Here is a 19,928-nt window from a genome sequence, read left to right as displayed (position 1 = left end):
AAATTCTGGGAGCCGTGGAGTAAATCCTTGCCGTGGGCCATCTTGAGTTATGGCTCAATTCCCGGTTAACAAGAAGGAAAGACAATTGTTTACACACACATAGCGGTTGTAATTTATTCGCCACTAGAAAAGTTTTCTTTAATAAATTTTAGTTGAACCAAAGCACACACCCACACACACACACATCATTTTTAGCAGCTCTCGTAGTGTCCTGGTCATTGCTCCAGTTCGTTGGTGGGTCCATGGGTGAGCTTGGCCTTTAGGGATCCGCAGACCATCATGCAGGTGAACAGGGACAGCTCCAGGACACGGCACATGCAGTAGGCCACCACATCCAGCAGGTGCTCCACGACTCCCAAGTACAGACACATGCGTGGGTGAGTGATGAGTGATTGGGTGGCTTTTATAGCGGCTTCTGAATGCAGTCTGTCTGTTTTTCACTGCAATAATGTCCTGATAAGCTTAGTCCTTTGTATCGAATCTGCTGATAAACTGCACACTGTTTTTATCCCACGAACTCTTTTCCTTAAATGATAACACTCCGCTGGCTGGCCTCCCGTTATATTCAATCCTGTTGCTGTATCAAAACCCGAAGCTCCTCTTCGTCCTTGTCTCGAATTTCTCTACAAAAACAAAACGAGAGCAAAACAAGTGCCGACCAGAGAGAGGGAGAGAGAGAGGGAGAGAGAGAGAGTGGGAGTGCAAGGAGGAGAGCGGGAGAATGGGGAAGTGGGACAAGGATAACAAGGAGATTCAGGGGATTCCTGCCACTGGCGGTGCATGCGCAAACTGGTTCACTTTGGCTACGCTGTAATGCCAAAACAAGGAGGGAAATTAATGGATACTGATAACAGACAATACCCAATTTAGGGATTTTTTGAACCTGAATTTTTGAAAACAATACTTTGGGAGTCGGAATCTAACAAAACGAAATCTATCAAGTAATTAAGTACAAAATGGGTGTACTTACAATTTTGAGTTATACTTTAATTTTAAAACAAAAACTAGTACATTAAAGTTAAACACATAGTTTTGAAGCTTTGTTAAAAAAAATTAAGTTTATTCTATATTTTCCTATTCAAAATTTGGATAACTAAAGGCACAACTAATTGCTTAGCGTTTTAACTAAAAAGTAATTTTCAGGTCCTGACTTAATATTTATTATTTTAATTTTTTATTTAATTTAAATTAGACTTTGTATGTAAACTATTTTATGTTACACTTTTTATAGCTAGTACATCTCCAGCCTGAACTGTTTAAATTTAACATAAGAATAAATTTAAGGTCCGTTTTAAAATGTTTTTAAAAACTTTTTCTTTGTTTTATTATAGGGAATCTTGTTTTTGGAAAATGTAAAATTACGTCTTACTTAGAACTAGCCTTCAGCTATGCTTCAAAGCCTTGTAGAATTAATTATTTTATTGATGAGTGAATTTCGATGGGTAACAAAATATCCCTTAAAATCTATAGTCACCAAACACAAGGTAATTATCATTCCATGATATATTTTTCATAGCCATTTAATAGTGGGATACTTGCTCTTTGTCAGTTAATCGTTTGATTCGACAACTGACTAGACGGCAAATGTCGTGTTTTCACCAAGGACACTACCTTCGCAGGACCAAAGACAACCACTGGGCCGCCTCGACCATATGGTGGTTCCTAAGCCGAGTTGGGTCGGTGCAACATATGGTCACTAGACGCGAGCCAGAATGCAGCTCGCCAGCGGGTTAATTGATGGCCCTGCCATTCAGTACAGTAGCTCATCCTCGCCACCTCTCCCTCTCTTTGCCTCTCCCGCTTCCACTCGTGTGTGCCGTTGAGCGTGAAAGTCACAAATTACGGGGAACAGAGCAGAGGAGAAGATCACATGGCATGATAGCACCAATTTGGCAAGATATGACGCGTGCCCTGTGAGAAAGAGATGGCAGTACTTGGAAGTGTAGGTGGGCAAGCAAAAAGTAGAAAGAGAGAGAGAGAGAGAGAGAGAGAGAGAGAGAGAGAGAGAGGTGGAGAGGCAAACTTCTAACCCCTAAGTGTGCGGCCGGGGGTCAAAGTCACCCCTGCTCCTCGGGGAGATCCTTTCGGCCGGGTTATATGGTAATAAGTGCGAGGATCCTGGGGCCAGGGGTCATTTGCGGGCCGTTTACACAAACTTGGTCAGCACGGCGGTGAAAATATTTGTAGAACGCATTTCGCGGGGGTTGACTGTGGCGCAGCGACTCGGGATCGTTTCAGTTGCATGGAAACTTTCAGGCCGCGCGGATCTGCCATGAGCTACTACTACTCGTCTGCCTCCGAGGAGGACGGCAGCTCTCAGTACTTGGGCAGTCCCAACTATAACCTCACACCGCAGACCGCAGTTTCCTCGCAGGATTATGGACAGTCGGCCTTCCTGTCGCCGGAATGGCAGTTCCTGGATGCCGCAGGCGGAGCACAACCTGAGCTGGCGACCATCCTGGAGATCCCCTCCGATACCAGTGAACAGCAGACCAAGCGGCGTAGCACCAGCTCCACGGGATCGGATGGAAGGAAGAGCTATTCAGGCAGTGAGCTCACCAACCTCAGTCCCACTGTCAAAAAGCGGAGACGACAGGCGGCCAATGCCCGGGAAAGAAAGCGGATGAATGGCCTGAACGAGGCCTTCGATCGTCTGAGGGAAGTGGTGCCTGCGCCCTCCATCGACCAAAAGCTGTCCAAGTTCGAGACCCTCCAGATGGCCCAGTCCTATATCCTGGCACTGTGCGACCTCCTCAACAACGGTGATGTGGAGGTGGATGCGGCCGCCTACACCATCTTCGGCGGCAGTGAAAGCAGCTTCGGGTTGAGCGGTGGATCCTTATCATAGATGAATACTTAAAATCATTCTCTATTAGATTTAAGCTTTGTGATTTTTTTCTTACTGTTGAATAGGCTAAAGGTATAAATGAAATAAATGGAATATGAATTAAACTGAGTTAAATTAATTAAATGAGGTTGTAAACTTTATGTTTTTTGTTTATTTTGACCATTAACATTTCTTTGGTACTTTAAAAGAGTCAAAGTCAGAGTAAACTTAAGAGTGAAACAAAAAACTGGTTAAACATTTTTTAAAGTGGGTTTTGTGATGCTTTCCACTTGTAAATAGTTTTTTGTAAGCCGGCTCGAGGTCATGTGATGATGGTGAAAATAAAAAACAATATTCTAATATATCCTTTCCATATTTAAAAATATTAAAAAAAAAGTTTATCGTTGCAAATAATGAAACCAGCTTTTTTTAGAAAAAAACTTTTTTAATTTTTGGGATTTAAAGAAATTCTCAGATAACCCTTCGTTTGTTTTTTTAAATTTAAGCATCCCCCTACTATAGCCCTCATTTTCAAGTACCCTAGATTCAATTGGCCATCGGATTGTTGGCTACGCCTCAATGGCTCCGAAAACGATCATAAATTAATTGGTGAAAAAGTTCATTGATAGGAGAATGTCAAGTTTTGGTCTAACCCCGAAACGATCCCGAAACTCTACCGCCACCAAAGTAAGCGGCGAAGCGTAACGCCCCTCGATTCCTCGACCAGAACTCCTCTCATTGAATAAAAGGCAGCTGAGTCCTGCGGCTTCGGTTGGGTGCTGTTCTTTATATGATTCGAGGATGGCCAGGATGGCCGAAAAAATGTGCGTAAGGACATAACAACTACAGATTGATCACCGAGGGACTTTTTGCTTGGGCTTTATAGGTGGCTTGGGTGGCTTTGGATTCACACCGGGATCCTCGCTTTGGACCGTGATGTGCTGCACCTCCACTTCGTCCTTGCTGAAGGAGTTCTTCGAGGGCCGAAAGCCGGGGTCCGGTGGATGCAGGACTATCACCTCGCGCTGGTTGTCGCCGAAGGTCAAATTTCGGAAGGGATTGTTGGTGAGCAGAAGGGTTCGGTTCTCGTCCAGGATGGGGGCGTTGGCTTTGTGGGATGGCCGAAGAACGGGTCTTCTTGGCCTGGATAGTAGTGTGCGTCGCATCTTTCGCAGAGGAAGCACCCCCGGATTCGGCGCCATAATTGTCCTGTTGAGGTGCTCCTTGATGATGCCCAGCGCGGTGTTGGCCAGGAGGGGCGGAACCGAGAAGGAACCCAGAACGGAGAGACCCTCCTCGCTGGGCGGGAACTGCTGAGATCGCTGCGATTGGCTCGCGAGCGACGGATTGGTCCAGGACACGCTCTGAAAGCCGGAGCACTGCCGCTGGCAGTGCAGCTGCTTGCCAGACGCCTGTCCTGAGCCCATCCGTTGGCCATCGGGTCGTCCAATCGGCTTCTTCGGCACCACAAGGAGGTACTTATGGTTGTTACCTTCGTCCTGTAATTTGCAAATAAAATATGCGGCCGATTTTAGGTCAAAGGGCAACTTGCTGTTGGCAGCTGCATTGGTGTCCATAGTTGGTTTCTTAGCACTGGATGGTCCTCCAGTTTTCGCAGTGGCGGGTGCTTTCTTGGTCGGTTCTCCTGGCTGAGTGCGTGGAGTCACCAAGTGGCGAATGGGGCTGGCGGATCTGGACTGCACCTTTGTTGATTTTACGATCTTCGGGGAGGGATTATTTTTAACAGAAGACGGCTGAGAATCATTAGAAGACAAGGGTAAAGCTTCGCGAGGCTTAGTGCTCACTTCCTTCGGATCCACCTTGATTTTATTTGACTTTACATTTGTTTGAACTGGCGGTTTCTTCACTTTCCCAATCGATTCTTCCTTTTGGACCTCGCATTCCATTAGAGCGTTAAGTACCTTACATATACTACCAGCTTGCTTTCGTTGATTTGACACAACTATCTTGGGTTCCTTTGGACCACTGGGAGGACCGCAAATACAATCCTCATCAGAGTATATGTTGTCATTGGAATTACTATCCTTGGATTTGGAGTATTTTTTTTCATCAGGATCCCCAACATCATTGCTATTCCGTCTATCACCTGTTCCAGGAGCATTCGAAATCTTTTTTTCGTTTTTACTCCTTTTTGGTAAAGGAGATTCAGGCGATCTATTTTCATTTTTATTTTCGAATTGTTCATATCTATTGTCTTCGGAGTTGTCAAAATCGATTATATTTCCAGTGGTTCTTTCTTGAATCTTCTCTTCGTTATTGTACAAAGTCGGTGGATCATTTTGCGATTTCCTATTTGGCGCAGAATCTTTATACCTACTGTCTGTTTCTGGAAACACATATTCACTGCAGAAGCATTCGTATTCTGAGTCCAATATATCTGGTCCCCTCGAAAAAGATGGTTTCTTTTTCACAGCCAAATTTTCTTTATTTCGGGTTCGATTGTTATTTTGGTTATCCGACTTTATATACGCCTGATCCTCGCTTTCGGAGGAGTAGTAATCATAGCCCTTACCCCTTTTGTCTCTTCTATTAGCTTGTGCTCTATCATATCCATTTGATTCTATATGAGTTCGGTATCGGTTCTCCCTCAAGGGATATTCATTATAGGCATTACTGGCGTCATATCCATCGGAATCAGTGTAATCACACCTGCACTCCATCGCTGTTCGCCCAATACTTCTGTATTTATTTTCATTGCGGTATTCCCTCGGAGTTCTTTCATTATTTTTATTTGGTACATTCTTTTCCTCCCTTCTTGAATATTTGCTGATCCTTTCGGCGGGTCGACCATCTTCAGGGCTAATATCATAGTCGAGGTTATCATTCCTATATTCTTTTGTTTGATATTCATTATCATCCGAGTCACATTCACAATCATCACAATCGTCGGGAGCTTTATTTCCTGCATTCCCAAAAGATTCAAATTCATTCTTAGCTTTCTCGTGATCTTTAGTTTTGTTCGTTGGCTCACTTCTATACCTTCTTCTCGGTAGCATTTCATCTTCGCCACGCTCTTGGGTAGATTTTCTCAGCCTTTCTTTATGGACGCCTGCAAAAGCTGCATATGGGCACGTGTCATCATTGCACTCGTAGTCTTTTCTTCTGGATCTTTTATATTTACCATTTTCAACTTTTGAGTTTATAATTTCTTGAGCATTTATTGCTTGACGTCCGGTTCGATCTTTATCCTGCCTTAATTTATAGCCCCCAAACGGGCAGGTTTCGTCATTGCAGTTTGCTTGGTTTCGCCGTTTTGAGTTGCTAGGTTCTTCTTCTGATTTTTTCTTGGGTTTTACATTATCTTCCCTGCTTTGATCTTTGGTTCTTGTCTTGGGACTAAGCTTCGGCTCGTTATAGTAACCATTATCTGGGTGATTTGTCTCTTGACCTTGGGATTTACTTTTGGAACTTGGTTTTTCCTCCTCTTCGTAGTCGCGATTCCTTGTAGATGGTCTTGTTCTCATCGCATTTATGTCTTCCCTGGGATTAAGGCGATCGTATGCCGAACACTCTATTTTTTGGGAATCGTCGGTTTGAAGCTGGTATACTTTTGAATGGTTTGGTTTCTCGGTACGATCTCTCCTTGGCCTAGGAGGGGTGTAATCTTCATAGTTGGAATTGGGGTAACTAACCACCATATCATCATTGCGAGGTCTCCTTTGGCTTGGGCGTTCTTCATTTGGATAGTGCCTGTTAGCTGGACACCTCACATCGTCACATCGTTTAGTCATCTGAGGTTGACCATCTCGAATCTTTTGGGGAGGTTTCTCATCATTATAATCGCGCCTTCTTCCTCGAGCAGGATATTCTCCATATTTGTTAAACGATTCCTCTTGATCTATTACTTTACGATGTCGTTTTTGCAGATCATTTCGCATTTGCCTTCGATGTGCATGCTCATCGTAAATTGGGTTTTCCAGACTGGCAAGAGAGTCTTCATTTAAATTAGCAGCTCTGTCTTGTGTTTGGTAGTTCCCTCTGTTCGATCGTTCCCTTTGGTCCTTAGATCGTGGTTCTTTTTTAAAGGCAGGACACTCTACAAACTCATAGTTCTCTATTGGTGACTCTGGTTGACATTTTGAGTGTACATTTGATGGATAAGTTGATGGTGATGTCCCATTGCCTGATAGTGGTACCATGGGCATCTGTGCAGGACTTGGAGCGCAACACGCGGACTGAGCCGGAATCCACACGTTTGGGTCCTCTGCATTGATGCAGTAAACGATTGGTTGATTCGCGTATGCACCCCGTCCGTACTCATTTTCCATTTCTTCATAAGCTTGATTTGGTGGAGGACAAGTTTGGCCGAAATTTGTGGCATTTTGATCAAACTGTTGAGGTGGATAGTAGTTTGCTTGGGCTGGAGCCAAAGATCGATTGCAGTACATGCACTGGCATCCATAGATTTCGCAGCGTTGTGGATTTGGATTTGATTGGTAATAAGAGCAATAACATTGATTTTCAACTGGCTGGTTGCTATTGTAGTTACCCTGATCCGAAATCGGTTCGTTGTTGTTGTTTCGGGCTGAATCGTTCTGCTGACCGTTTTTTTTTAATAGCAATACATTTAACTGATCCTCTCCCGACTCCCGGCGATCGCTATGTTTGTAGCTGCAGTTTTGGTCCTGATCGGAGTCTCCTTCTTCGAAGTAACTGCCATGTGGATTTTCCTGCTTCGCCAACCGATCCTGGAGTCTCCTGCAGATGGCATCGTTATTCCGTTTCCACCTTCCGCTGCCGGACTTTCGACCGTCAGGCACCTCTTTTCGACCCCTGGGCACATATTTCTGGCGGTGTTGACCGCACAGCCTGGGACCTGGCCAATTATCACTTGGTACTACATTATTGGTGGACTCTTCACCATCCCAGTTACCCATATCCACGAACACGCCATTTTGTTGGGTTCTTAGAGAAGTTTTTTGCCTGTTTGTCGAAGAGCTTGGATACTCAACGTGTGGGTGTTTCAGATTCTCGCTTCGCTTTTGTCTGCTGCCGGATTCGGATTGAGATTCCGGTGTATATGGACTCTCGGCCTCTATTTGATGATTTGGGTTGCCGTTTCGATTTTGAATGACCGTTTCTAAATGAGCTTGAGTCTGATCATGACTAATTGTCACCGGATTTTTTCCCCCTTCCAAAGAACTCCTACTCCCGGAACGTGCAATCAGAGTTTGACCTCTTCCATGGCTGTGCCCATCCTCACCTTCATTTTGGTTGCACTGGACACAATAGGTCGTGGGATACCAACGATCATTGCCGGAGGTGGCTCTTTCTTTGTAACTCCTAATGTGTTCTTCTTGATCCGGCTCTGGTTCTAATATCATATTGTAAATAGTGTAACCGCTGGAACAATGCGTTAAGTAAGCTATAAGAAAAATTTGTGTAAAATATAGTTATATTTTCTGCCCGGCAAACCCACCTTCACGTTCGCAGAATGTGGCCTCCGAAAAGGCGGGGTGATAATTGGCTTTAATGGAGCTACAATCGTCCAGAACTAAAACATCCTCCAAAAGGCAATTGAGTTGACTGAAACTGGCCTTGCACTACGAGTTAGGCAGATTCCTGGTAAACTTTTAGGTATATATTTTATTTGACCACATACCTCTTTCGATTCCTCGAAATCCAGGTTACCCAAGAACTGAAGGTCCTCAAAATAAGAGTGTCTGGGGGCGTAACTAAACCCCTTACGCTGACTGAGCCGGATGGCGGCGCACTCTTTGGAGTAGTAGTTTCGGAGACTGAACACCTGAAGTTTCACCTGGTCAGGCGTTAGGCCGCATTTCATCTGCCTCGTAATCCATTGCCAAGCGTCCTCCTTTACAGAATCACTATGGAATCCTGGAGATTTGGGATTCCACAAGCATTCGTTGGATCGATATAGACGAATAAGCTTTTGGGTCCTTTCTAAGCGCTCCATTTTCGAATGCGAGGTCATACCCTTGGGTGCCATCTTGCCTCTTTGTCCCTCGCAGTCCTTCTAGGTGATCAATCTAACATAGCGTTGTCCCTGTCTGGCTGCTATTGGTAAAATGGCAGGAACATCAACTTGGAACTATTTTTTTGTTGGCCTCAAGCCTAAGCAATTTTGACGTACAACTCGAAACTTAACTTAACTTAAAGGTAATTTGATGTTAAATCGTATATGTACCCTCGATATATCCTTTTTAGATTATTCGTTTAAGTGATTACTATACTATTGTGTAAAAGTGTCCAAACTGTTATATTTTAAAACTCCATTCAATTGGTTTCAATAAAATCCTAGTAATAACCCTTTTACTTTAAAGAATTCTTGTGTGATTTATTAACAAAAACAGTTCCTAATTTTCCGTTACAGTTGGCAAGGATAACTGGGAATCTATCAGTCTTCTACAGCCAATAACGGTATATTTAGTATTTTCGGGAAAATGAACCTGGTAGGTTATCCACCAACTCGAGCGGTATTAAGCGTGGCATCCAGAACGGTCACACTGGCCAACGCGAAAATAGGCAAATAAAGTCAAGTTTTGTGTGCCACAAATTCCGACCCACTGACGTATGAGAGTGCATTTAACGGCCGCACTTAAGCATTCCGGGACAGTGCAAATCCGTACGAGGCACCCAGGACCGAATCCGCGATCTCCTGCGATCGAAATCGACCCCTCTGTCTGGTATAACCACAAAATTTTCACTGCATCTATTCGAGCCGCCCCCAACCCAATTTTCGCGAGTGCGACGGAGTCGGAAAAGCAGCGGTGGAACGGAAAGGAAAAAGACGGGCATACGGAATCAGTAAATCCCGCGGGCAGTGCCAGTACCGGATAGTGCTGTAGTGATTCGCGGACTCGCATCCACGTAAACAGCTGCATGCGCAGAGGTCGCGCCCAGAGCTCCAGTGCAAATCTCCGCCAGAAAGAGCCAACTCCGTCGTGAAAATGTCCGCGGAACGCGAGATTCCCGCCGAGGACAGCATCAAGGTGGTCTGCCGCTTCCGACCGCTGAACGACAGCGAGGAAAAGGCCGGCTCCAAGTTCGTGGTCAAGTTCCCCAACAATGTGGAGGAGAACTGCATATCCATAGCGGTATGTTGTCTGATTCTAGATCGGTTTTACAAGTCACCAATCCTCTCGGGATTCCCTTTATTCCCCCGATTTCCCTATGTGTTATGCGTTAATCTCTGCGTGCCGTGCCATGACGTCATGCCTATTAGCGTACATTTACCCCTTCCCCAAAATTGCCGACCAATTGGAACGCCAACCGAAAGAGAGAGGCACTAAAGTTACCCATGAATAATTGCACAAAGCAAAACAAAAATATATGTTTCATCATTAGAAACTACTCCAAATCAATATTGCTTTGCATTAAATTGATTTTCCCCCGCAAGGAATAGGGTGTGTAAGCGGCATACAGCAAGAGCAAGGGAGAGGGAAGACCACCCACTAGAAGGTTTTCTGCTAAAAGCGGGTGTTGGGTGTTCCATTCTTTTGGGCCGCATAAATATGCGCTTTTCTAGAGTTTCCAGTCCGCCTCCAGTGCTTACCTCACTTACATTTCCACACACAAACACATAGACACACAGCGAGACCGCCTTCCACTCCCCCTCCCGAACCCTCTCCCGCCGCCGCCACCAGTGAGTCATGCACGCAAACTGTATAATAAAAAAGAACGAAAAACAATAAGAGCAACTTTGAAGGCAATGGAATTCGCTTGTATTGCTTGTATTCGACATGAATTGTGATTAGTTTGTATGCTACGAGTTTTCCGCTTTTCCGCCAAGTGCTGACCAGCTGTAGTCCGTCATTTTCCTGGTAAAAACTTGGGCAATTGAACCAGTTCCAAAAAGTCAGCACTACTAATATATGTATGAACCTCCATTACTCTCCATCTCGCCCTCTCCCTCTCTCTTTCTCTCGCTCTGTCTTTCTTCCGCCGCTCGTTATTCACTATTCTTCCCCCCTCCACTTACCATTTCTTAATGCTCATAATTATAATCTGCTTCGCGGCCATGCGTTGAAAATGATTTGAAAGCAGTCAGCGGGAAAGCGGGAAGGGGCATTAAATCTTCGAAAGAAATTTCACCGCAACTGTTGGTACAACTATATATGTATATGTATGTGTATATGTGTATACTATACCAAAAACATAATCCCCTCCGTCCGCAGGGCAAGGTCTATCTGTTCGACAAGGTCTTCAAGCCGAATGCCTCGCAGGAGAAGGTGTACAATGAGGCGGCCAAGTCCATCGTCACGGACGTCCTGGCCGGCTACAATGGAACGATATTCGCCTACGGCCAGACATCCTCCGGCAAGACGCACACGATGGAGGGCGTGATCGGGGACTCCGTGAAACAGGGCATCATACCGCGCATCGTCAACGACATCTTCAACCACATCTACGCCATGGAGGTCAACCTGGAGTTCCACATCAAGGTCTCCTACTACGAGATCTACATGGACAAGATCCGGGATCTGCTGGACGTCTCCAAGGTGAACCTCAGCGTACACGAGGACAAGAACCGGGTGCCGTACGTCAAGGGCGCCACGGAACGGTTCGTCTCCTCGCCGGAGGACGTCTTCGAGGTGATCGAGGAGGGAAAATCCAACCGTCACATCGCTGTGACCAGTGAGTCTCCACCCGCTAATGGGGTCCGAACAATGTCAGCCAAGAATCTGTAATTGAAATGCAAAAAAAATTGATTAAGTGAGGAAAAAGATATAGCAGCTACAAAGTTTTTGGTTTGCCTTATCTATGATCTGGCAAATATATGATACAAATTTCTAAACAAGATTGCTGTCTTATGTAATTATTACAATTTTGTTCGAAAACCCATAGCCAACATTGACCTAAAATTTGCCTTAAAAACTTTACAAAATAACTAAGAGGACAGTGTTATAGTGCCAGTGCTTAAATTTTACAAGTGTACAAACATGAGATCACTTGATATTTTAATTAGTCACTTTATTCAATTATCTGTTAGCAAACTTACACTTTTTCTTTCGTAGATTTTTTAATATTTACTAAAATTGTTTAAAATAATTATTTTTATCATATTCTCTGCAGTTTACTTCTTGAAAAAATTTAAGGATATAATTAACTTTGTAAATTAAAATTTTACTTGGATTCCAGTTCTTTGCTCTGATCCCAACTGCTTTGATTTTATGTTCTAGATCACAGTAACCATTGTTCCGTTCTTTTCAGACATGAACGAGCACTCCTCACGATCGCACTCAGTATTCCTCATCAATGTGAAGCAAGAGAACTTGGAGAACCAGAAGAAGCTCTCCGGCAAGCTCTACCTGGTCGATTTGGCCGGTTCCGAGAAGGTTTCCAAGACAGGAGCCGAGGGCACTGTCCTCGATGAAGCCAAGAACATCAACAAGTCGCTGTCGGCTTTGGGCAATGTCATCTCCGCCCTGGCGGACGGCAACAAAACGCACATCCCCTACCGCGACTCCAAGCTGACGCGCATCCTGCAAGAGTCGCTGGGAGGCAACGCACGCACAACCATCGTCATCTGCTGCTCCCCGGCCAGCTTCAACGAGTCGGAGACCAAGTCCACGCTGGACTTTGGCCGACGAGCCAAGACCGTGAAGAACGTGGTCTGCGTGAACGAGGAGCTCACTGCCGAGGAGTGGAAGCGGCGCTACGAGAAGGAGAAGGAGAAGAACGGCCGGCTCAAGGGCAAGGTGGAGAAGCTGGAGATCGAGCTGGCGCGGTGGAGAGCGGGCGAGACCGTCAAGGCGGAAGAGCAAATCAACATGGAGGATCTCATGGAGGCAAGCACGCCTAATCTGGAAGTGGAGGCGGCGCAGGCAGCAGCGGCGGAAGCCGCGTTAGTTGCCCAGCGGACCGCCCTTGCCAACATGTCGGCTTCGGTGGCCGCGGGTGAGCAGGCCAGGTTGGCCACGGAGTGCGAGAGGCTCTACCAGCAGCTGGACGACAAGGACGAGGAGATCAACCAGCAGAGCCAGTACGCTGAGCAGCTCAAGGAGCAGGTGATGGAGCAGGAGGAGCTGATCGCCAACGCTCGGAGGGAGTACGAGACCCTGCAGTCGGAGATGGCGCGAATCCAGCAGGAGAACGAGTCGGCCAAGGAAGAGGTTAAGGAGGTGCTCCAGGCTCTCGAGGAGCTGGCTGTTAACTACGACCAGAAGTCGCAGGAGATCGACAACAAGAACAAAGACATCGACGCCCTCAACGAGGAGTTGCAGCAGAAGCAGTCTGTGTTCAGTGCCGCCTCCACGGAGCTGCAGCAGCTCAAGGACATGTCCTCGCACCAGAAAAAGCGCATCACCGAAATGCTGACCAACCTGCTGCGAGACCTGGGCGAAGTGGGCCAGGCCATCGCCCCCGGCGATTCCGGCATTGACCTCAAGATGAGTGCTCTGGCTGGCACGGATGCCAGCAAGGTGGAGGAGGATCTCACCATGGCTCGGCTGTACATCAGCAAGATGAAGACGGAGGCGAAGAACATTGCCCAGCGGTGCGCCAACATGGAATCGCTGCAGTCGGACTCCAACAAGAAGATCTCCGAGTACGAGCGGGATCTGGGCGAGTACCGCTTGCTCATCTCGCAGCACGAGGCGCGCATGAAGTCGCTGCAGGAGTCGATGCGCGAGGCGGAGAACAAGAAGCGTACTCTCGAGGAGCAAATCGATTCGCTGCGCGAGGAGTGCGCCAAACTGAAGGCCGCCGAGCACGTGTCCGCCGTGAACGCCGAGGAGAAACAGCGGGCGGAGGAGCTACGCTCCATGTTCGACTCCCAGATGGACGAGCTGCGCGAGGCCCACACCCGCCAGGTGTCCGAGCTGCGGGACGAGATTGCCGCCAAACAGCACGAAATGGACGAGATGAAGGATGTCCATCAGAAACTGCTGTTGACTCACCAACAGATGTCGGTCGACTACGAGAAGGTGCGCCAGGAGGAGGCCGAGAAGTCCAACGAGCTGCAGAACATCATCCTCACCAACGACCGGCGCGAACAGGCTCGCAAGGACCTCAAGGGACTGGAGGACACAGTGACCAAGGAGTTACAGACGCTGCACAACCTGCGAAAGCTGTTTGTTCAGGACCTGCAGGTACATTTGATGTGGATTTGAAGCATCCATCTATCTCTTCCTTTACATAGTTAAAGTCATCAAACTCTTAACTCATTCGTTCCCTTTGTTTTCTAACAGCAACGAATCCGGAAAAACGTGGTGAACGAGGAAAGCGAGGAGGATGGTGGATCCCTTGCGCAGAAGCAGAAGATCTCCTTCCTGGAGAACAACCTCGACCAGCTGACCAAGGTGCACAAGCAGTTGGTGCGGGACAACGCCGACCTGCGGTGCGAGCTGCCCAAGCTGGAGAAGCGCCTGCGCACGACCATGGAGCGGGTGAAGGCTCTGGAGACAGCGCTGAAGGAGGCAAAGGAGGGCGCCATGCGGGACCGAAAGCGCTACCAGTACGAGGTGGACCGCATCAAGGAGGCGGTGCGACAGAAGCATCTGGGCAGGCGCGGCCCACAGGCACAGATCGCCAAGCCGATCCGCGCCGGCCAGGGAGCGATCGCCATCCGTGGAGGTGGCGCCGTCGGCGGTGGAGCGCCGCTGGCCCCGGCTAATGCTGTACACTCGTAGATCCGATCACCACCCGTCGCCGCCCAGTTCAGCTCCGCTTTAAACTAAACTAAATCGATTACGTTATACATACTTAACATAACTGATAATTGCCTTCGCTTAGAGAGATGTCGTGTCGCGATCATGTGCAGCGCTTTAAATATACATACATATAATTTAATTAAATAAATGAGAGGAAACCGGAAATTAACTAAATTTTACAAACCGAAAATAATAAAACCCACAGATATGTAAGGACATCTATGTACGTTAAGAGTATTTATAAACTTTTCAAACATAAACCTAAATAAAAGTCGCAGACAAATTAAGGTCGCTTCGGTTTGATTCTATATTCAGTTCAAAAAAAAGTATTGAGGATCATTTGGCTACAAGGTGTTGCATTTCCTGCTGCTACAGTCGCATGTTGTAGCCAGTGCCGCATATGTTGTGGCGCTCCCACTCCTCGGAATCGCTGATCACCTGCCATTCGTACCACACTTTGGTCGCATCCACGCAGCGCCAGAACTTGATGTTAATGGTCTGGCCCTCCTTGAGAGTCCTTGGACGCTAAAAGGATAAATAACTAACATTAGATGGGTGACCTTCAAAGGATCTAAACGTTGCTCACCGTGGGGAAAAACATAGGGAACCAGGAGAACATACCCGCCGTGTGCGTCAGCGGGTTGATGCTCAGGCAGATGTCCTTGTACAAATGGGTATCAAAGTATCCGCCGATTCCGTGCAGCACACAATCCTTTTTGACAGTAAACGAGAGCATCTTGCAGCGAGTATTGTCTATCTTCTCCGCGCGATTGGGATGCGTGAATTCAAACAAGGCCTGTGGCTCATCGATGTGGTAGATATTCTTTAGCAGCGACACATAGCCGTAGTCGAAGGCAGGCACAGTGGATACCAATTGACAGACATTCTGATGCAGCACAGCCGTCATGAGGGGATTAATGTACGAGGTGGACTTGTAGGGTATGCTTATGCCATCCGGTTTGAGCAGCTTCAAAGCTCCGTCCAGACACTCGGGTGAGAGTTCATTGTCGCCAAAGGAACCGAGTAATTCGGACACCATTATGTCAGCCAGCTCGGGAGGCGAAAAGTCACGCATATCCTTGGAGAAAATGTGAACGTCTATGGGATTAAAGGGAATTAGGCTTTATTTTTCTTAGTTTTTTCTTTTTCCTACCCTTGTTGGCCCAAAGTGTTTTAACCATATAGGAGAGCGTGCGAATGGCATTGGTATTCTTCTCTATAATGTAAAGCCGCACTTGGCGCTTGGTCAGCTCAGCTGCATTGAACACAGCCCGCGCAAGAGGACCGCGTCCGCCACCCAGCAGCATGACCACTGTCTAGAGGGGAACATTTTTAAATTTAGAATATAGACTTTGATTTTACATTTAGAATAGAGACATTCTCTTACCAACTTGGTTTTGGCCTCTTCATCGCTGACTTGATCTAGCAAAGCCGCCTGTATTGCGTCTTGGTAAAGCTTGTATTTGACGGGATCAGTCTCAAATACTTCATAGGTATAGCTGTCCAGATTATCGCAGAGTGGCTGCAATGGGATCTCCAGCATGTTTTCATAGCTGGAAATGGAAGGAGTTTATCACAATAGGTATTTAAGTTAACAAATTCCTAGCATGACACGCACCTGTTTAGCATGTGTGTGTCGCAGTTCTCACTGATTAGCTTCTTCAGATAGTCTGCATACTGGGACAAAGCCTTATCGGTGGGATTCGTGGAGATGATGATGTTGGCCCTCACGGAGATGAAGTGTCCAATGATGACCTGCCACTCCTTCTTCAGCACGCAGTAGTTGGAGCGATTCCTCACGAACAGGGAGGATGGAATAATGATGGCCTCGATGGGCTCGCCCAACCAGCGACGTACTGTCTCCTTGCTGGGTCGATCCGAGTCGTTTAGCTCGATTACAACCTTCACCTTGGTGCTCTGTTTGACGGCGATTCGCAGGTTGTTCCACCAGTGCCATGGGTCATTGTGTTCCGCACGAGTCACATCTTCGGCGGACGCATCTTTGCGGTGCTCGAAGGTGGCCAGCTCGGGATTGGTGATGGGCACCTGTATAAACCAGTTGCCTAGGGGGAAGAGATCTTTGAATAAGTGGCTACAGTTTCCGCTCCAACGGCCAGATCCGTACCCTTCGTTTTGGTCCGCACAATGTCCGCCAGATTTGCGTTTTCCGGACCGCGCAGTCGCACCATCACGCTGCCCACGTTCTGCAGGTGCTCCGCCCAGGCCACGTCCCGCAGGAGCACCTCCCGGGCGTGCTGGCGCAGCTTGGCGTTCGGCGAGTCCACGTCCACGTCGGACATGGTGAATATCACCTTGGAGTTCCAGTCCACGGCGCTGAGGATTGTGGCCGGGTATGTGGGATCCGACTCGTCCGGTTCGAAGGGCACCATGTTGGCGTTGATGGAGGTGGCCACCACATTGTAGTTGTTCGCGTAGGCTTTCTCGATCAGCTTGGGAATGCTGCTGACGCCCTCCTGGTGCAGGCAGACGTAGTAGGACATCATAAATCTCCACTTGCACTGCGCCGCTTCAAAAAGGCCAAAAAATGCGGTGACCGGTGCGAGTGTGACCGTACGTCACGAGAAGTCAAATGGACCGAATGGTGTGACCGCCGCGCCAAAGCCGCAGAATACTGCATTTCACCCAATATTGTTGACAATTGTTTGTGTCGTCGTTTGCCCATTTTTGTGTTTTCCCCAATTTGTATGATAAGCAATAGCTTCCGGGCCACCAATAGCATGTAATTCAGGCTGTTCATGGCTAACCGCGATGTATTCTCCAAGATCCTGCCAAATGTCAAGTTGGGCACCCGTTACGACGAGGATGGGCGTGAAGTGCAAGTGAGTCAACGGAGCTCTTCCTGCCGGGAGTCCTTAATCCAAATTCGATTCCCATCCAAGGTGGAGCGTCGCGAAGACTCGGATGCCACGGCCAAGGAGCAGGACACCTTCGACATCCTGGTGGCAGCGGGATATTACCGGGCCCGCATCAAGGGCTTGTCCGCCTTCGATAAAGTTGTGGGTGGCATGACCTGGTGCATCGAGTGCTGCGACTACGGTGTGGACGTGGACCTGCTCTTCCACGAAAGTCTCTCCATAGGACAGAAGATGTGAGATATACAATAGAAGGGTTCGGGTACAAAATCACTTGCATCACTTAATTTCCAGAGCTCTGGTGGAGAAGATTGTCTCTGTCCTGATTGACATGAAGTGTCCACATAGCCTGGAGCCACATCAAGTGCAGGGTCTGGAGTTCCTGGCCATACATCCCGTCATCCAGTGGCTGGTGAAGACCTCTGTAAGTCACCCACACAACTATAAGAATACAGTTGCGGTCAATTCAATAGCACTGAGGCAACACAAAATTCTTGAAGCTCTTAATTTTAAGACACAACAAAATTTCCATTTCAATTTTCTGATAAAGTATACTCTTTAAATGTTAAATGACTAGACTTATAATAATTCCCTTTCTAGGTGGAAAATCGAGCTGAGCGTGGCCAGCGCTTGAAGAGATTCGCCATTGGCCAGTTCCACAATCACTATCAGTACAAAAGCGACAAGGACAATCTCACTAAGATACGCTTGGCCTCCACCCACATCAAGGCCATTCAGGAGCTGTACGGCCCCAGGAGGCTGTACGAGCGCCAGGAATCTCCTGGGGATGATGATGATGTCTCCCGTGTGCGACTTACTCTCTTGGAATACGGAGATCCAGGACCAATGCTCAAGAGCAGCGCTGGAAGAAAGGTAGAGCAGGGTCCTGGGGAAACGGCGGAGGTGGGTTTTCTTTCATTTCTTAATCCTATTCCCTATTAAAGAGTTCCCTTTTATCTGCAGCTCGATTTGGAGGAGTATCTGCGCAGTTTATCCCTCGCAAAAGATGACTTAACGGGCACTCAGAAACGAATCGATCTCGATCCCACAGCGCGGCAAGAGCTGCAAAAGCACTATGCCGAGTTTAAGCTGGAAATGGAAACGGATGCTCAAGACCTTAAGGCACAAAATCAACAGAAACGTCTTGAGGCGGCCAAAATTGCCCTGGAACACAAAGTAAAGCGCTACTGCAAGGACAAGGAACAACTGCAGGCAGGCAGAAAAGGAGCAGAACCAGAAGACCAAGGAAGCGGAGGAGCAATTAGATACCATAAAAATTGAGCTGAAAGCACACAAGGAAACGCAGGATAATGCAGATCCAAAGTAGGTTAAAGAATATAAGGCATTCTATCAGTTATTTGTACTTTAATGTATATTTTAGGCTCCTTGAAAAGGTTCAAAACTTACTTGCAGCAACATGAAGAGCTGAAGAAAAGCGAGGCGGAATTTAAGGAATCTTGTCGCACCGATTTGGCCACCCTTCAGCAGCAAATCGAGTAGGTGTTTCATTCGAAACCAATTCCAAAGTGGAAGATTATTATATAGCCATTTAATTTCACAGCGACCTGGAAGCATTTAGTGCCCAAGATGCGGAGACTCAAGCTGCAGCCCTGGCGGGCGAGGAGCAACGCCTGAAGGAGCTGCGCCTGCAGCTGGCCAAGCGGAACCGCGGAATTGTGGCCATCGAACGGAAGCTGGATGCCATACCCGATCGCACAGAGCTGGCCCAATACCAGCGACGCTTCCACGAACTGCACAACGAAATGAGCGGCAAACATCTGGAAACCAAGCAATATTACACCCTGTACAACACGCTCAACGACAAGAAGCGCTACCTGGAGAAGGAGCTGGCCCTCCTCAACTCCATCTGTGAGGCCTACAACGAGGGCATGATGAGTCCGCACGGCCGCGAGGACTTCATCCGCCAGTTCGAGTCCATTGTGGACGGGGTGAAGAGCGCCCAGGACAAGGTGCGTCATAAGTACAACGAGGAGCGGATGCGTCGCGACGAGCTGAACGAGGAGCTGCAATCGCTGCTGGAACTGCAACGCCAGTATGCCCTGGCTGTCAAGCAGCTCACCCGCGAGTGCCAGCGCTGCGAGCAGCTGCAGCAGGAGCTCAGGTCAATTAGGAGCAGGACCCAGTCCTAGCCCATTTTAACTATTGATTAGCTAACACGAAACACTCTTAGCGAGTTCGTTCAATAAATTCTATCGCCCCAGTTGTAGTGCAATATCCAGGAATCCAATCGAAACGTTCTTATCCAAGCATTTTCATCGCACATTTGTCAAGCTTAACTTTAACCTTTGGCCCTGTCGTCCCTCTCATTTTTCATATATTCGAGTATTTATGGAATTCCTGTCACTCCAGCAGGGTCAGCAGTTTATTTCCATATAGCAGTCGCTGTGTGATTGAGCATCCCACATGCAGCTGGTGAAATTTGCATATTTGCCTTGCTGTCAGCACACTTTCTTTCGTTCCATTTGGTGCTCTAATTAATATGCGGCCCGCTTAGTGGCATGCCGAGCAATCAGAGCCACTTCAGGAACCCCGGACTGCTATGCTCCTGGATTGCTGGACTGCAGCTGCTGC

General features: G+C 47.5%; 6 protein-coding genes across 8 annotated transcripts; 3 read left to right on the top strand and 3 right to left on the bottom strand.

Moving 5' to 3' along the window:
* Positions 1-108: 108 nt before the first annotated feature.
* On the bottom strand, positions 109-590 carry LOC128254821 (uncharacterized). Its single transcript, XM_052984131.1, has one exon. It carries the CDS (start codon positions 369-371, stop codon positions 216-218), a length of 156 nt encoding a protein of 51 aa, XP_052840091.1. The 5' UTR covers positions 372-590; the 3' UTR covers positions 109-215.
* Positions 591-2,232: 1,642 nt separating this feature from the next.
* Positions 2,233-2,935, top strand: LOC128254794 (protein lin-32). Its single transcript, XM_052984095.1, has one exon. The coding sequence runs from the start codon at positions 2,243-2,245 to the stop codon at positions 2,846-2,848; it is 606 nt and encodes a 201-aa protein (XP_052840055.1). The 5' UTR covers positions 2,233-2,242; the 3' UTR covers positions 2,849-2,935.
* A 396-nt stretch (positions 2,936-3,331) lies between these two features.
* On the bottom strand, positions 3,332-8,952 carry LOC128254897 (uncharacterized). 2 transcript variants are annotated; one of them, XM_052984253.1, is made up of 4 exons: positions 8,451-8,952; positions 8,268-8,391; positions 4,380-8,213; positions 4,185-4,326 (listed from the first exon to the last, which is right to left on the bottom strand). In XM_052984253.1, exons 1-4 carry the CDS (start codon positions 8,796-8,798, stop codon positions 4,316-4,318), a joined length of 4,317 nt encoding a protein of 1,438 aa, XP_052840213.1. In that variant the 5' UTR covers positions 8,799-8,952; the 3' UTR covers positions 4,185-4,315. The 2 variants fall into 2 exon arrangements, with proteins under 2 accessions (XP_052840212.1, XP_052840213.1); XM_052984252.1 differs by having other exon boundaries at positions 3,332-8,213.
* Positions 8,953-9,289: 337 nt separating this feature from the next.
* On the top strand, positions 9,290-14,750 carry LOC128254550 (kinesin heavy chain). Its single transcript, XM_052983687.1, has 4 exons — positions 9,290-9,906; positions 10,987-11,446; positions 12,023-13,902; positions 14,002-14,750. The coding sequence occupies exons 1-4, from the start codon at positions 9,760-9,762 to the stop codon at positions 14,440-14,442; spliced, it is 2,928 nt and encodes a 975-aa protein (XP_052839647.1). The 5' UTR covers positions 9,290-9,759; the 3' UTR covers positions 14,443-14,750.
* Positions 14,747-17,062, bottom strand: LOC128254556 (protein arginine N-methyltransferase 5). Of its 2 annotated transcripts, none has more exons than XM_052983696.1 (6): positions 16,589-17,062; positions 16,082-16,541; positions 15,851-16,016; positions 15,617-15,779; positions 15,050-15,561; positions 14,747-14,988 (listed from the first exon to the last, which is right to left on the bottom strand). In XM_052983696.1, exons 1-6 carry the CDS (start codon positions 16,965-16,967, stop codon positions 14,833-14,835), a joined length of 1,836 nt encoding a protein of 611 aa, XP_052839656.1. In that variant the 5' UTR covers positions 16,968-17,062; the 3' UTR covers positions 14,747-14,832. The 2 variants fall into 2 exon arrangements, with proteins under 2 accessions (XP_052839656.1, XP_052839657.1); XM_052983697.1 differs by having other exon boundaries at positions 16,082-16,526.
* A 43-nt stretch (positions 17,063-17,105) lies between these two features.
* On the top strand, positions 17,106-19,557 carry LOC128254558 (coiled-coil domain-containing protein 93). Its single transcript, XM_052983699.1, is given in 9 exon segments — positions 17,106-17,303; positions 17,364-17,572; positions 17,631-17,760; positions 17,937-18,239; positions 18,300-18,548; positions 18,550-18,659; positions 18,718-18,742; positions 18,744-18,832; positions 18,898-19,557. Coding segments are annotated over 9 exon segments (1,788 nt in total). The 5' UTR covers positions 17,106-17,219; the 3' UTR covers positions 19,487-19,557.
* The last annotated feature ends 371 nt before the right edge of the window (positions 19,558-19,928 follow it).

This window comes from Drosophila gunungcola (genome assembly GCF_025200985.1).
Source record: "Drosophila gunungcola strain Sukarami chromosome 2R unlocalized genomic scaffold, Dgunungcola_SK_2 000006F, whole genome shotgun sequence".
NCBI classification, from domain to species: Eukaryota; Metazoa; Arthropoda; class Insecta; order Diptera; family Drosophilidae; genus Drosophila; species Drosophila gunungcola.
The sequence above is the reverse complement of the archived record's forward strand: the minus strand, read 5'-3'. Positions and strand labels throughout refer to the sequence as shown.

Bases quoted from the DNA above. Each gene is read 5' to 3' on its own strand.
- LOC128254821 (XM_052984131.1), bottom strand. From the start codon at position 371: ATGTGTCTGTACTTGGGAGTCGTGGAGCACCTGCTGGATGTGGTGGCC.
- LOC128254794 (XM_052984095.1), top strand. From the start codon at position 2,243: ATGGAAACTTTCAGGCCGCGCGGATCTGCCATGAGCTACTACTACTCG.
- LOC128254556 (XM_052983696.1), bottom strand. From the start codon at position 16,967: ATGATGTCCTACTACGTCTGCCTGCACCAGGAGGGCGTCAGCAGCATT. The intron at 16,017-16,081 runs GTGCGTGTCATG...TTCCATTTCCAG, and splicing joins GACACACACATGCTAAACAG to CTATGAAAACATGCTGGAGA. The intron at 15,780-15,850 runs GTAAGAGAATGT...GTTCCCCTCTAG, and splicing joins AAGAGGCCAAAACCAAGTTG to ACAGTGGTCATGCTGCTGGG.
- LOC128254897 (XM_052984252.1), bottom strand. From the start codon at position 8,798: ATGGCACCCAAGGGTATGACCTCGCATTCGAAAATGGAGCGCTTAGAA. The intron at 8,392-8,450 runs GTATGTGGTCAA...CCTAACTCGTAG, and splicing joins ATTTCGAGGAATCGAAAGAG to TGCAAGGCCAGTTTCAGTCA. The intron at 8,214-8,267 runs GTGGGTTTGCCG...TTTTTCTTATAG, and splicing joins CACATTCTGCGAACGTGAAG to CTTACTTAACGCATTGTTCC.
- LOC128254550 (XM_052983687.1), top strand. From the start codon at position 9,760: ATGTCCGCGGAACGCGAGATTCCCGCCGAGGACAGCATCAAGGTGGTC. The intron at 9,907-10,986 runs GTATGTTGTCTG...CTCCGTCCGCAG, and splicing joins AGAACTGCATATCCATAGCG to GGCAAGGTCTATCTGTTCGA. The intron at 11,447-12,022 runs GTGAGTCTCCAC...CGTTCTTTTCAG, and splicing joins CCGTCACATCGCTGTGACCA to ACATGAACGAGCACTCCTCA.